Here is a 14,068-nt window from a genome sequence, read left to right as displayed (position 1 = left end):
GTTCAGCAGTTCCTGCCAATCCGACCTGGAAAATGGTCTTAAATCTGTTTGAGTCCAAGTCAATGTGAAAAACACATCAATCTGGCACTTGAAAGTTGCTATAAAGAGCACCAGCACAAATGGTGCTACATCCTGTTTCTAGCTCTGGAAATCTCTAGCTCTTCAGAAAGAGATGAGGAAATAAGCCATTCCCAAAAGCCAAGTTATATAATAAGGGTGGTAATGGGAAATCCCGGCCCCTGGAATCAAATAGTGAAAACTTAGGGCTTGTAATGAATGTGATGAAATGGTGATTGACTCCATTTTGTCATTGTGAAAGACAAGGGATGAATGAATATTGCTGAGATACATAAAACAGTTTTGGTTTGGGTTTTTTTTTTTTTTTCTTTCTGGGGCACTCAATTGAGCAGAACAGCAATTCAGCCCTTACTAAGTGTTTGCACTGCTGCAAAGAGGATTTTTAAGAAGGGTTTTGAATAAAAGTTTGAATTAGCTTCACACCAAAAGAGGATGTCTGAGGGAGGAGGAAAGGGTGATTAGAGTGCCAGGGAGAGTGTTGATGGCCTCAGACAGAAAAGAGAGAGGAAGAAAGAAATGCATTCTGACTCACTCTAGTCTCAAGTGTATTAGTACTCATCTGGGAGGTGGTAGGGAGACTGCTCCTCTCATGAATTCCACCAAAATCAATGACTGCTCTGTGTTCACAATGCAACCCTAGCAAAGCCAACCTATTTCTTTAAATGGTAGACAATAGTACCTCTCAAACAGAGTCTCATTTTAAGCTTGAACAGGAGAGAAAGGATTTGGCAGTGAAAGGGTTAGTGCTCTCAAGGCGCCCGAAAGACCACACGGCATGTCCTAATTACAAGGCTCATCAGCACAGCTGCAATGAATTCAGGATTTCCTTATCTTGCCATACTGGGGGGATGGGGAACCTGGTGGTAAAACTTAGAAACTGCCTTGGTGGGAGGTTTGAGCTGATAATCTAAGTTTGTCTGTTTGTTTGTTTTTTCCTTCCTATGAAACTTGTTGATTTAATTGAATGTGAACCAAACTGAAAATCTTGTATCGTATTTTCCAAAGGTAACCTCTCTGCTGGGTAGATCTTTAAACTGTATCTGTTGGTGGTGTTGGGAAGCAAAGTTCCCTTTGTTATTTGTTTGCTCAGTGTTTCCAGTTAAAGGGCACGTAATCTGCAAGGTTGCATTGTGGTCCTCTGTGAAAGAGGCAGCTATTGTCTTCCATAGCTTCCTCACTCTGATTTCCAGTTGGGTAACATATGTGAGTGACTCAAGAGTTCCAGTATCTAATTCACCTCTAAGATATTCCTAGTTACATGAATGATTGGCTAATGCTCTTGACTCCTTGGCTGGGTCCCTGCCTTTCAGAAATATCTTCTGGGGCTGATGTGTCAAGAGGCAGAAAAAGAAACCCCAAAACACTGGCTTTATCTCTTCAGTTTCTGAGACCAGCTGTTATTAATAAACAATGTCAGCTTGTTTATATGGGAATGATATCTTCTTATTAGGCATGGACTTGAAAAGTAGAGGCAGACCTGGAAAAACCAGTTTCTGCCCCAAGTTCCATTTGTGCTTGCTGGACCCTTAAGGCAGCGATAAAGATGAACGTATTGACCAGTTACATAAGGCTAGAATTGACTTGTGCTGGTTGATCTAGCCAGAGTATCTGTTTGATGCTCTAGAAGCTAGTATGATTTGTGCTTTTGGTTCCCTTCACATTTGAAGTAATTGCACACACTGAAGTGAGGTCCTGTAGCACTTCACTATTCCTACTACCTAGTCCAGTTATCAATGCTTCCACAACATGAAATAGTCTGTAATTGAAAAGCGATAAGCAAAGAATTTTGATGGCTTATTTTTGCATTAGTATGCTGATGACCAAATAAAGCAGTCTTAATGGACAGAGCGATGTTTATGTCAACAGACACCTTGGCTGTTTGAAGTTTTTAGGAAAAGGGAGTTGGATTTCCCTGTCATCAGTATGGAAAAAGTAAGGGTTTAATACACAGTAAATTGTAAATATATGACAGTAACCAGACTAGCCATGCTAATCATTAGCCCTGCACCGAAATATCAAAAGGTGCTGAAGTTATCAGCTTGGATTTTCACAAAGACAAGAACTGAGTGGTCCCTGTGCTGTGTCATGGATAAAACAGTAGGATAGACAAGCCATTGCCCTCACTCAATTGCTACTTTCATGTCAGAGGAGACAGAAATCTGAGCTACCCAAACAGTAATTCAGTGACTTGAATTAACCCAAGGGTCTATAGATGTCTTATTTGTCAGTGTCCTAAGGTTTGCTTTCGATGTGGGCTTTATCCACAACCATGTTTGGAGAAGAGCAGTTGAAACCTGTGACTTCTCTGTGCTGCAGCTCTTCATAAGTGGTTAAAACTGTTCCTTGTTTTTGTCCCCAAAGAAAACACCCAATTCAGAATCACAGAATAGAATCATGGAATTGTTTGGATTGGAAAAGACCTTTAAGATCATCATCAATGTTTATGGCCAACTCCAAAGCCTTCTGAAAACAGAGGGATTAAATGAAAATACAGTAATAAATTTAGTTGTACTAATTTGAGCCAGAAGAAATAGAGAAGTTTAATTACCAAGGCTGAACTGGAAAACCTCAAACTGCTCCTGTATGGCTTGTGTCTGCTTTAGCTCCTCTGATAAATTGGATACTTTTACAAAAAAACAGCTTAAGAGTTTGTTCAGTAACATTTTATCATTGGAAAACTGAGAGCCAAGCTCATCACTCAGTGAAGAAAATGTTTGCCTGGAGCAAGGAAAAAAAAAAACAAACCTCAGGTTTCTGTTTCCATCTGAAGTCAACTTTTAAGTCAGCTGTCAAAAAAATCTGGTCTTTGGCCTAACTTTTAGTAAAATCTGAATTACTCCAGTTCTCATATAAAACCACAGATAAATGTAGATTAGCCAAGCAAACCTTAATGCATTCCTAGCTAGTTAGACTAGCCAAGTATACCTTAATTCATCCTTCTTACATGGGGGGTTTTAGACAAATACATGACTATGTTAAACTGCTAACACTGAAGTACTTCTAAATATTTCCAGGTAGATGGCACTCGGCCTTACCTTCCGCAGAAACAATATCTTAAGGAGACAGCTACAAATGCAGTGACCTGCCAGTGGTTGTGAAGCAAATTATTGAAGGGCAATGAATCTTTAATCCAGCATATACATCTCTCTAATCTAGTTATTCCAAATCTGACAGCTCAGCTGGCTGTGGCGTCTCAGGTTGTAATTGCTGAGACTCTGCAGAACAGCAAGGGGCTGCAACACCCTCCTCTGTGCATGACTGGTGTGTACCTTCAATCACAGCAAGACTGGAGAGCAGCACACACCACCACCCTGCCTTGCTTTACATCGGCTGGCCTTCGACACTTGGATCCAAAGCTTTCGATGAGTTATTCAGACCTTAAAAAAATCCTGTTCCCTATGTACTGTACAGTGGTAAAGTTATGCTGACAGTTCAGGAATTGGTCTGCTCCAGGCAGATCTCCAGGCTTACTGGAGCTCAGGTGCCTACTTTTGGCTTTCTACTAGTGGTGTGATTCCCCCTTATTTCAGCCTGAGGGAAGGGTTTGCTGTGGCTATCAGCAAGAACATTCATTTTACACTACGTACAGGGACCTCACAAAAGGCCTCTAAAGGCAGATGTGGGAGAGGACAGACATTTGCTCTGGTCAGAGGCGTGCAGTCTTGAAGGAATTTTCTAAATCTTGCACTTAGTTCTGCAGGGTTCCCTTTTATCTGCTGAATGCCCAACAACTGCCCACTTATGTTAAAGAGAAGCTCTAACACGTGAACACTGTATTAGGGACAACAGAGACCATTCACATTGCAAATTACTTTAACACATCCCCCCAAGAGCTGGGGAATTCCTGGGCTGTCCCACAGCTGCCAACCTCCCTGACCTATGAGGAGGGCCCCTGCCAGGCCCCTCTGTCCCACTACTGCCCAGAAACAAGTCCTTTTGGTCAAGACAGGGTTCTCTCTGCCCAGATACAAGTCCTTTTGGTCAAGACAAGGTTCTCACTGCTGCCCAGAAACAAGTCCTTTTGGTCAAGACAAGGTTCTCTGTGCCCAGAAACAAGTCCTTTTGGTTGAGACAAGGTTCTCTGTGCCCAGAAACAAGTCCTTTTGGTTGAGACAAGGTTCTCTGTGCCCATAAACAAGTCTTTTTGGTCGAGACAGGGTTCTCTGGTGAGGAGGAGGTTAGGAAAGCTGTATAGCATGAAGTGAGGGGAGAAACGGATGGACATGTTTTGATCCCTGCACTTTCTGTTAACATCTCTGCTTCCTGCAGGAAATCTTGTCTCAATCTGACCTGCAGTCTGAAAAACAAGAGTCGAGTTTCCTCTCATTTGGTAGGTCTTTTGACACTCCAAATGCAAGAAAAATAACACCCGGAAATAGATATGTGCCTGTTCAACACACACTTAGGAAAGCATTTACCTCCTGCGCAGCTCTTGCATGATGAAAGCTTTCGCTAAGAAATGTCCATTTTGGGTTAAACAGAACTCTAAGTCTGAGACAGTTTTGTTTATATCATTTACATTCAGTAATGCCTTCTTGGCACAGAAACTTCTGTGATGCCTGCCAAAGTTTAAAAGAGGCAAAGCTGAGGTCGCTGTCAGAGGTAGAAACAATACATCATCTGCCCAGAATGGGCCCCTCACAGCATGCTGAGGGCCCCAGTTCCTGCACTCATGGGAAGACAAAAACTTTTATTAAATTGAATATAGTGAGAAAAATAAATTATTTCTATGTACTAAATGACAGGCTGGAATTTCATTTTGTGACTCTGGCTTTTTAGATAGTTTTATCTATGTTTAAAGCTACCCTCTTAATCAACTGTGATACAGCACAGCTTGAAGTGTAACAAGCAAACCTAAAACATCACAATCTGCTTAAGATAAATTATAAAATAACAACTGAGAAATCTGGTTTCAAAGTGGATTTGAGGCTTTTTTTCCTTCCCATGCTGTGACTGTTAGAAGAATGAATCTCTTATTCTACTACGTTCAGTTGCAATGTATGTTGGAGAAAGATGGTTATAGAGGAACACCTCTGTATTTCAAGGATCACTGGTACTCAAACCCTCTTAAAAACTCTTGCTAGTCCTCTATTTTCAGGATGCAATGACTGTACAATAGAGCCTTCACTTTAATTTCAATCACAAGGATCCACAGCCCTAATGACTACTTACAAAATAGTTGCCTAGCAGGCTCCCTTAGTGTAAAGAAATATAGGCTGCAACTCAAAAATCACTGAGATACCTGGAGCTCCTAGAAGCAAGAGAAATCTCTGAGAGCAAGCTGATCCCCTTAAAGTGCTTGCTTGGCTGGCAGTTAGCTGGATGAGATGTAAATACAGATTTCCAGCTACCCACAATCTCTCTATGTAAGGAATTGCACTTGAGTTCGTTGAAAAGAGACACCAAACCCTGCCACATGCAGGGAGTAGGTGTGGGTGGCCAGTTAATATAGCAGGAATTTATCTCTGCTTTGCATATGAGCTCAAGTTCTGGATCATGAGGGCATTTGCTGATGTTCAAACTAAATTTGTCAAAATACAAAATGTATTTCTTAAGAAACAGGTTAGGAAGACCAGGCGGCAGTTCTCCCACCAGCAGCACTTGATAGAGCTAAGAAAAAGGGTCAATATGAGGCTCATTAAAACTCCTCTTAAGTCAAAGTATTGGACTTGTTACTATTTGCTTAGACCAAAACATAAGATAGAAAGTAAGGGGCTAGCCTTGTGATATGTTAAAACCCACCAAAACTCCCCACAGCTGTGCTGGCCTGGCTAGACAATGAGGAACATGGAGAAAGCCCAGGACTTGTAACCCTGCATTTATTCTGCTTTCCTCAAGTGAATCTGTCTATAATTTTAGATTCTACTTTTAGTAGATTACAAATTGTTTGCTGTGGTTCTGAGAATAAGAACCAACCTGCAGGAAAAATGAGGTGATCCAAGTTGTTACACTTATAAAATACTGTCTGCCTGAATTATATCAGCATTACTGTAAGATTTGAACAGCTTTGTAAAATTTAATTAGCTGCTTTGATCTATTATAATTATTCTGGAACCCACACAAAACCTAAATAAACCATGAGGAAAATACATTCTCTCCATTTAATTTAATAATTTCATTGCGGCTTTCTAAAAGAGGAGGAGCAATTCTAGAGGGTAACAAAATAGGCATCAGCTTGTTGGCAACTTTTCTGGGGAAAAGAAACTGGGGAGAGGTACAGGTATTAATTGTGACATTTCATTAATCTGTTCAGAAAATGGAAGGTGACACCCAGTATCACTTTTTAGGTAGCATTTATATGTATGCATCTAATTTGGTTAACAGGATACAGTTGCTTTTGTTTCTGTGCAAATACATATTATCCAAATTGTATGATTTGGCTCTGTAATATCTGTGCCTGCAGCTTTTGGCAACTGCACTGCATCATTATTTTTCATGCTTCTTAAAGCAGCATGGAAAAGATTCTCTGGTCTTAGATTTAAATTTCACTTAAATCATGTTTCAAAGTCCTTTTATGGTGCACTTAATAGAAGTGATCTAGAAGACTTTCCTTAGCATTAATCCTCACCTAGCATCTATCAGTAAAATGAAATATTTTCTTCTAGTTGTCAATTACCAAAGCAACAGGACCACTGCTATAAGTTGTTTGTTATCTATCTTATACAAGTACACAAAATCCCCCAAACAAAACAGCAAAACCAAAAAAAGGCCTGGGTGGAGGGGACGAGGAGGATTGGCTTTGGGATAAAAACAATTTAGTACACATCTTGCTTATCTAATTCATTCCATATACTTCATAAATTAATACATTGGTTCAAGTCAGACTTAGTTGCCTGATCATTTGTGCAGTTCACTGGAGAAGAATCTTCCTTTTCTGCTCTGAATAACTGAGTATGTGTCTGCAGAGCAAAAGAGGAGTGGATGAAAAATCATTACCCAACACACAGTTACATCACCCCTTTGTTTGGGTGCTTTGGCATGGAAGACACTGTAAATGCATAAAATAACTGTAAATGAAAGATCTGTGTATAAAATATAATTGTAACAAGAATTCTACATCCTTTTGCCTCCCATTATAGGTTGGTGTGTTTTTCTTTTCTATATACTGCCTGACAGGTTTTTTTCAAGATGTGAATGTATTTGTGAGGCAGAAAAATCATGCCAGTGATTCTGTCAATGAGGAGTTTGCACAGATACAAAATCCCAAAATTTAAAAGGATTGGCAACGATCTTCAGCTAATCAGGAATAAGAAATACAATTGGTTTATCTTCTATTGCTTATTTTTCTTTTCAAGCTATCAAAAAGAAATCAGTAGTAAAGCAGAAAGGGCATATTCCTCTTCTTGAAGACCTGATTTACCTTCAGCAATTAATATTTTAGTTCTTGCCAGCTTTCCAAGCATGTTTCTGATTGTGATGGGAAAGCAAGTACCTGCAGATGACTACGGTGGATAATACTTTCACTGCAAATAAACTAAAGCCCAGGTGAAAGTCATGTTTGAATTAAAGCTCGAGGTAGGGCGGGTGTACTGCAGAGCTACAGCAGCATTTGCTGGGGGCAGGGCCAGTTTGTGGGTAAGGATGCAACACAGGAGGCTCTGGCTGTGGGAGTAAATTCAAGACATTTTCTTCTTACTTCTGGGAACTTTCGGCTGTCCTTAATTGCGTAAGGAAGCCAGAGTAAATGCAACATAATTGTATTTAGAACACTGGTGAACCAAATTTGGCTGTTGTGCATTTCTTCCTGCAATCAAATTGCTATTAGGTAATTTAGCCTAAGTGTCAAGAGTAAGCAGAGTATCTGCTACATGTAGTACTGTCCACTTACAAAAACACACACAAAGAAAATACTTAATCCTGGACAATAGAGAAGCCTAAAGCCATACCTACTAGGTGATACAAATGGAAGAGTGCAATTTGGATAATAATTTGAGATAACAATATAGATCTTATTTTCAGACTCCACTTCTTATAGTACATTCACACGTGGGGTTTTTATTTCCCTGGCAAACATGGGTGCTTTCCAAAGATGACATAGCAAAGCAGGAGGCCATGGCTGCAAAGATAAGAACAGGGAGCAGAAGAGAATGCTGATAGACATAAACCCCTGAACTTTTGAATTTTAAAGCATATATCCAATTGGAATTAGGAACAGAATAGCTATTAGCTCAAATACCTGTAACAGGATCTAAGATTTTGAGACCAGTGTACAGTGGGCTGTGAAAGCTGTCCTTTGTGTGCTCAGACAGTATCATCAAAAGGGCTCTGGAGCTGGCTGTGTTGGGAGGACAGAGGCTGGTGTTGCCAAGATCTCCAAATGCGTGTTGTCCTCTGATTAACGTAAGAGATTCAGCTCCCTGGAATCTCTTATGAGGATTGATGTGAGAATTGACATTTAACTTCCTGAAAACCATTCTGGCATTACTTGTCTGGCACTTAAGTAGCCACAAGATATTATGAGTGTACAGTCATCCTGAGGCAGAGAGCACAATTCCTGCAGCACAGGAATTGTTATGCTAGTGCCCTTTCACTAGAATTTGGAGAAGGTTAAGAGCATTCCAATGCTGGCACTTACACAAAGAATAGTGAGAAAAAATTAAAATTGGGAAATAAATAATAATTGTTATTATTAAAGCACACTTTCAGGTACTGTAGACTGTGCTACTGTCAGTCTGACAGTCTGTGCTAGTCTGTCAGCTTTCTCAGTAGCTGAGAAAGCATGAAGTCCTCACTTGAGTGCCTAGCACATTAAGCACCCTGTGGATCAAAAACATGCTCTGTGTTAGAATAACTAATAATGTTACACAAAATTAAACAAATTGGACATGGTTTGGAGCATATGGCAATTTCTGATGACCTGCATCTCTGCTGAGTTTGCCTTCAGACCATGCTGCTTGTGAGCAGCCCTTTAAAAGGCATTTCGTTTTCTCTTTCAGATTTTTTAATCATGGTTGTTCTCAAAGATATTGCACTTAATTTAGGGGGATAATGGTCTAAAATCTGGTATAGCAATCCTTGTATTCTTATGATACTAAGAGAATGGAGATTTTTTTTTTAAATCTTATAATTATCCTCTACATTTTATTTCATCTAGGCCAAATAAGAGATCTTTCTTCATCAAGTATCAGCCTAGTGCGAACCCTCCTAATTCTATGAAAGACAGATAAGTTTGTCTGATAAAATATATTTTCTGCCAATTTCCTTCCCTACATTTTTGTTCTTCCAGTGTTTCATCAGTTTTTATTGTTAGCTTATGAATGTTACTGTCTTCTTTGGGAAGTTATCTAATCTATCCCATTGCTTTAGACCTGCTTCTGTTTCATAGGGATTTGAATGTTATTTTCTGCAGCACACTAAACTTTTTTTTAACTCCATACGTTTCTCTTTCCAAGCAAGTGTTCCATACTTTACTGCAGCAAACTGAACTAGCTTTGGTGTGTTCTCATTCCTGCTTAGTTCCCCGCTTGCCTATAACGACTGGATCTGGAAGTCTCCAAGTCAGAAACATGAAAATGGTAATTATTTTCTCATCTAGTATGTGAAGTTATTTGTGCTTAAATAAAATCTGTTTTAGATCCAGAAAGCAGCTGCCATAGAGGCTTCTAGAAGGAATTTTACTCTTGAAAGACAGAGAGTAGAGAAAAAAGTTTAACTATTATATTATGATACTTTCTAGTTACTGCTTGCTGTCTCTTCTTGACCAAAGACAGCATTGACCTGGTTGGATGCCTCCTGTTAGCATAGAAAAATACCTTATGAGTCTCTTGCCTCCTTACTCTAGGTTTTTCAGTTATACCCCTCAATAACAAAGCCACAGATACCTGGCTGTGTCTCAAAGGCATTAAATTCCATATAACCAGCCTCACAACAAAGCCTCAAATACTTGGCTCTGATGGATGGAGTTATAATGAGGGTGGAGCTCAGTTCAATGGCCAATTTATTGCATCTTAATGGTCTAACATGCTTTTATTTCATATCTAGGACAACAAATGCTGCCATAAAGTTTGGTTTAAAGCAGGTCTGTTTTGCAAAATGAGTCTTGCATACGGAACAAAACACTCATTGTTGCTTTACTGTTTAAACCTTTATTATTGCTTTTTTTTCATGGTACAATGGGCTTTTATGCACCAAACAGCTGTGTTCATCATGTTTATTTAGAAGGCATCCATTGTAGTGGAAAAAGTCTGGAGGACAAAAATCTTGAAGTACAAGACTACTCTGTGGGTGCTGGCACTTTTATTTTTTTTTCTGTCCTGTTCCTTTGGTCAGTATGCAAGTCACATACACAGGCACTGCCATGCAGACTTGCAAACCCTGTATAATAGCGACTTTTCACAAGTGCTGTCTCTTATTCCAAGTGTTCTCCTCCAGAAATTTTCAATTGCAAGGCAACATACAGGACACACATCTATTTTACACCCTATGATCCTATCATTTCTCAATCTGTTGCTATTTTGGACCCTCATTAGATCACTTTCCAAATATTGTGTACAGCTATGTGTCAATCATTGTCACAGCTCGGCTCCAGGCAAAGCCAACCCAGGACAAAACCGTGAGGGAAAAAAAATGCCAACCAAAGCAAGCACTGTGTAGAAAACAGTCAACAGTTTAACTGTGGAAAGCTATGTGTTGTTCCAAAGATAGCATAAGCCCACTTGCTGCAAAAACAGCATACAGTACTAGTGCTCTCCAAAATAATTTTACGCGGTTGAAATATGTAGTGTATACCCAGTGGCATCTGCAAATAAACAGATGTTAGAATCTCAAGAATTAAGAGCATGACATTGTCGGAAACTCTTGGGTGACTCCTGCCAAAAAGCAGTCTAGTTTCCAGTTTCTGGAAAGAACAGAGCATCTAACATATTGACAGAACTTCTTTTGAGCAACAGTATCTCTAGCACCTTCTAAACTCTTGAATGAAAGCTGCTGTATAAGCAGGCAGTGTTAGCCTGGGAAATTAAAGGGTTCCCTACTTCCTTCAGGGTATATCCAGCAGGGCAGATGCATTCTCATGCACAGGAGATAGCTGTGCTCCCTTCCCTCTTTTCAGGTTACCATGTAGTAAGACATAGTTCAGGTCAGTACTGGAAACACAGACGTGCCTCCATCAGCCACATAGTCAATGCTATGGTCACAGGCTGGAAAATGAATGGCAACAAACTAAAATGCTTTATCTTTTAAAAATCATAAAACGCCTGTATAGAATGAGATGGCTTCTTATTTCCTGAATGGTGAATGCTCTTGGCTTTCTATAGAGCTGGCATTCCCAGTTTCTGCTGCTGTTCATGTGCCTGAGGAAACTGTAATGAGGTTAAAAAGAGCAGAATAAAGTTACAGCTTGTGGATGATAGGGATCCACACAGAAGGTGACTTCTGGGATTTGAAAGCAGCATAGCTGGGGGAACACTGCACAGGGACTGACTGCTTGGAGCCAGGGCAGAGACAGGGGCCTGAGGAAGGCCTGGAATAGCAGGGAAATTATTTTCCAGAAGAAAGATTAGAGGGAAAAAAATGGAAAGAACTATGAGCCAAGTGGAAAGGGAGTGTGACAAAAGGATTAGCCCCTACTTGCACAGAGTATAGTAGAAGCCGAAAATGAACTCAGGGGACTGTTGGGAAAACTTTCTCAGAGACTGTTTCAAAAGCTTCCTGAATGTAGACTCCATTTACTTGTTTCTTCCTTTTTCTCCCAAAAAATAAAGGACCTGCTGTGAGCAGAATGTGTCCCAACTTCAACAAACACGGGCCTGAATGGAACCCAAATCTGGAATCCATGCTGGCCAAACTCCTGGAGTCTTGCTGCTACTTGGGTACTGTAAAGCTAACAAGCCAAGCAGGAAGGAGCAAAATCTACAATTTGTCATCAACACGTAGATGTAGGTAGCAAATAGTGTAAATTGCACTGCCTGCTAATCTTTTTGCAAAATCAATGTGCTTGTTAGGTCTATATGTTGTTAAACTGCCTATGTCATGCCATGCTTAATAAGACTTAATCAGGTTGAACGAATTTCGAACTACATACTCTTAAAAATAGTGCCTATTTTGAGACAGGATGTGCTTTATTAAATTCTTAAAGATGAAAGAATTTCTAATTAAAGGAAAATGTGTCTATATAACTCTGGCTCTCAACTGTTAGCTGTTGTATTACAAGACCAGTTGGGGAATTTGATTTGGTTTTAATTAATAACTCCGTAACTTTTCTGACAGAACAGGAGGGTGTATTTTGACTGAGAATACATTTTAAGTTGATGTTTAGAATAAAAGGTGCTGGAAGGACTTTGAAATGTCATTCTGTGGGAAGCACCAGAGCAGGATGGGATGTATAGTCCATCTGACCATGTCAACCAGAGCCGCTGTTGAATGCCTCCGGCAAGAGTCCCACAGCAGGGTGCCAAAGTGTAGCTGGATCTTTTCTGGAGAGACTGGGAGCTGTGGTGTGTGAGGTGCCACCTTGCAGTATCTCCACACATGTGAAATCCCTCCAATGCAGAAGTGCTAAACCTCAACAACTTCCTGTGACAGGGAGCTTCACAGCGAATTGTCTTTGCATACCCCAGCTTTTTAGCTTCCTTCCCTTTGGTTGCATTTGGTCTTGTTTTGCGTTATGAAACGTGCACAAAACTTTTTTCGCTGTTTTTATCACGTTCCTGTTTACATCTCTTCCTTTCAGATAGTGCCTACCTTTGATCTCTCGTAAGCCATATGTATTCTTGTATCAAGCTTTTTAAGTAAAACCATAGGGGGAAAAAAAATAAAAGGCGGGGGGTGGGGGGAGTAGCGGCGGCGGTATTTTTGCAAGTTATGACGGATGTAGCACTTTTTGCGTGTCCTGCCCCCCGTCCCTCCGGCCGCGCACGGGAAATCCGTGTAACCATTGACCAGACTGTCAACACGGGCGGCCCGCGCCGCTGGCGGGCGGCGGGAGGAGGCGGCGGCCGCGCCAATGCCGCGGCGGCGGCGGCGCCTCGCCCCGGCCCGTTAGCGGCACGGGCAGCGAGGGAGCGCCGGGCGGGAAGGGGCCGGCCGGCCAGGAGGACAAGGAGCCTGCGCGGGCGGCAGAGCCGTCCCGGCGTGCGCGGCGGGGAGCGGGGCTGCTCCGCTTCGGGCGGGCCGGGTCCCGGCCCGGGGAAGGGGGCAGGAGGCAGCGAGGCATCATGGCGGTCGTGGCCCGGGGGGCCGGGGGGCTCCGCGCCGGGCGGCGCCGCGGACTCACCTCGCTCCGTTGGAGCTGGAAGAAGCTGTTGAGATAGCTGGAGCTGAGCGAGGAGCCCAGCTCCGGGGTGCTCTTGGTGTAGCCGAGGTCGGGGTGCTGGGACGAGGAGGGCTCGGGTCGGAAGGCGTCGAAGGCGCTGGCCTGGTGCGTGTCTTGCAGCGACAGATAGACCCAGTTGAGGAGCTGGGCGGGCTGGTACACGGACGCGGCGCTGGTGTCGATGGTTGACAACAAGCTCATTTTTCCCCCCGGCTCTGCCGGCGCGGCTGGCCCCGCGGTGCCGGTCCCCCTCCCCGCGCTCCGGCAGTGCCGCTCTCCCGTCCGTGCCCGGGGCGCTTCCTCCTGGCCGCCCGGAGGAGAGGACGGGCCGGGGGCTCGCTGCCGCGCCCCGCGCCGCTCTCGCTCCCCTAAGGCCGGCGGCGCCCGCGCAGCCCCAGCGCTCCGCGCAGCACGGGCATCGCTGCCGCCGCCCGCGGGCTCCGCAGGAAACTTTGTGCGCGCTCCGTCCCGCCCGCCCAGCCGGTGCCTGCCCCGCTATCTGTCTTTATTCCCACTCCCGCAGGCAGCGGCGGGGAGGGGCCGCCGGCGCTCCGGCGGCGGCGCCGCGCCCCCATAGGCCTCCCGGCCGCCGCGGGGGGGCAGGGGCGCCCCGGCGCCCCTCCGCCCCCGCCCGGCCCGCCTGAGCGCGGCCAGGGGAGCGAGTGCGGCCGAGGTCCCCGCTGGCCCCGCACCGCTGGCCACTCGCCCGCCTGGGTCGCGCCGGCTCCCTCGCTCGCA

General features: G+C 43.2%; 1 protein-coding gene across 1 annotated transcript in view; it reads right to left on the bottom strand.

Moving 5' to 3' along the window:
- The window catches only part of ZCCHC24 (zinc finger CCHC-type containing 24), a 107,207-nt gene extending 93,435 nt beyond the window's left edge, over positions 1–13,772 (bottom strand). The window contains exon 1 of the mRNA XM_005520480.3: positions 13,292–13,772. Coding sequence (XP_005520537.1) covers positions 13,292–13,531 — 240 coding nt within the window. The 5' untranslated portion in view covers positions 13,532–13,772. The remainder of the gene's footprint in view (positions 1–13,291) is intronic.
- Between the last annotated feature and the right edge of the window lie 296 nt (positions 13,773–14,068).

The sequence above is a fragment of the Pseudopodoces humilis genome, chromosome 9 (assembly GCF_049639895.1).
Source record: "Pseudopodoces humilis isolate 2021_Gansu_Grassland_sample_001 chromosome 9, ASM4963989v1, whole genome shotgun sequence".
Classification (NCBI taxonomy): domain Eukaryota; kingdom Metazoa; phylum Chordata; class Aves; order Passeriformes; family Paridae; genus Pseudopodoces; species Pseudopodoces humilis.
This window is presented reverse-complemented; position numbering and strand designations above follow the sequence as displayed.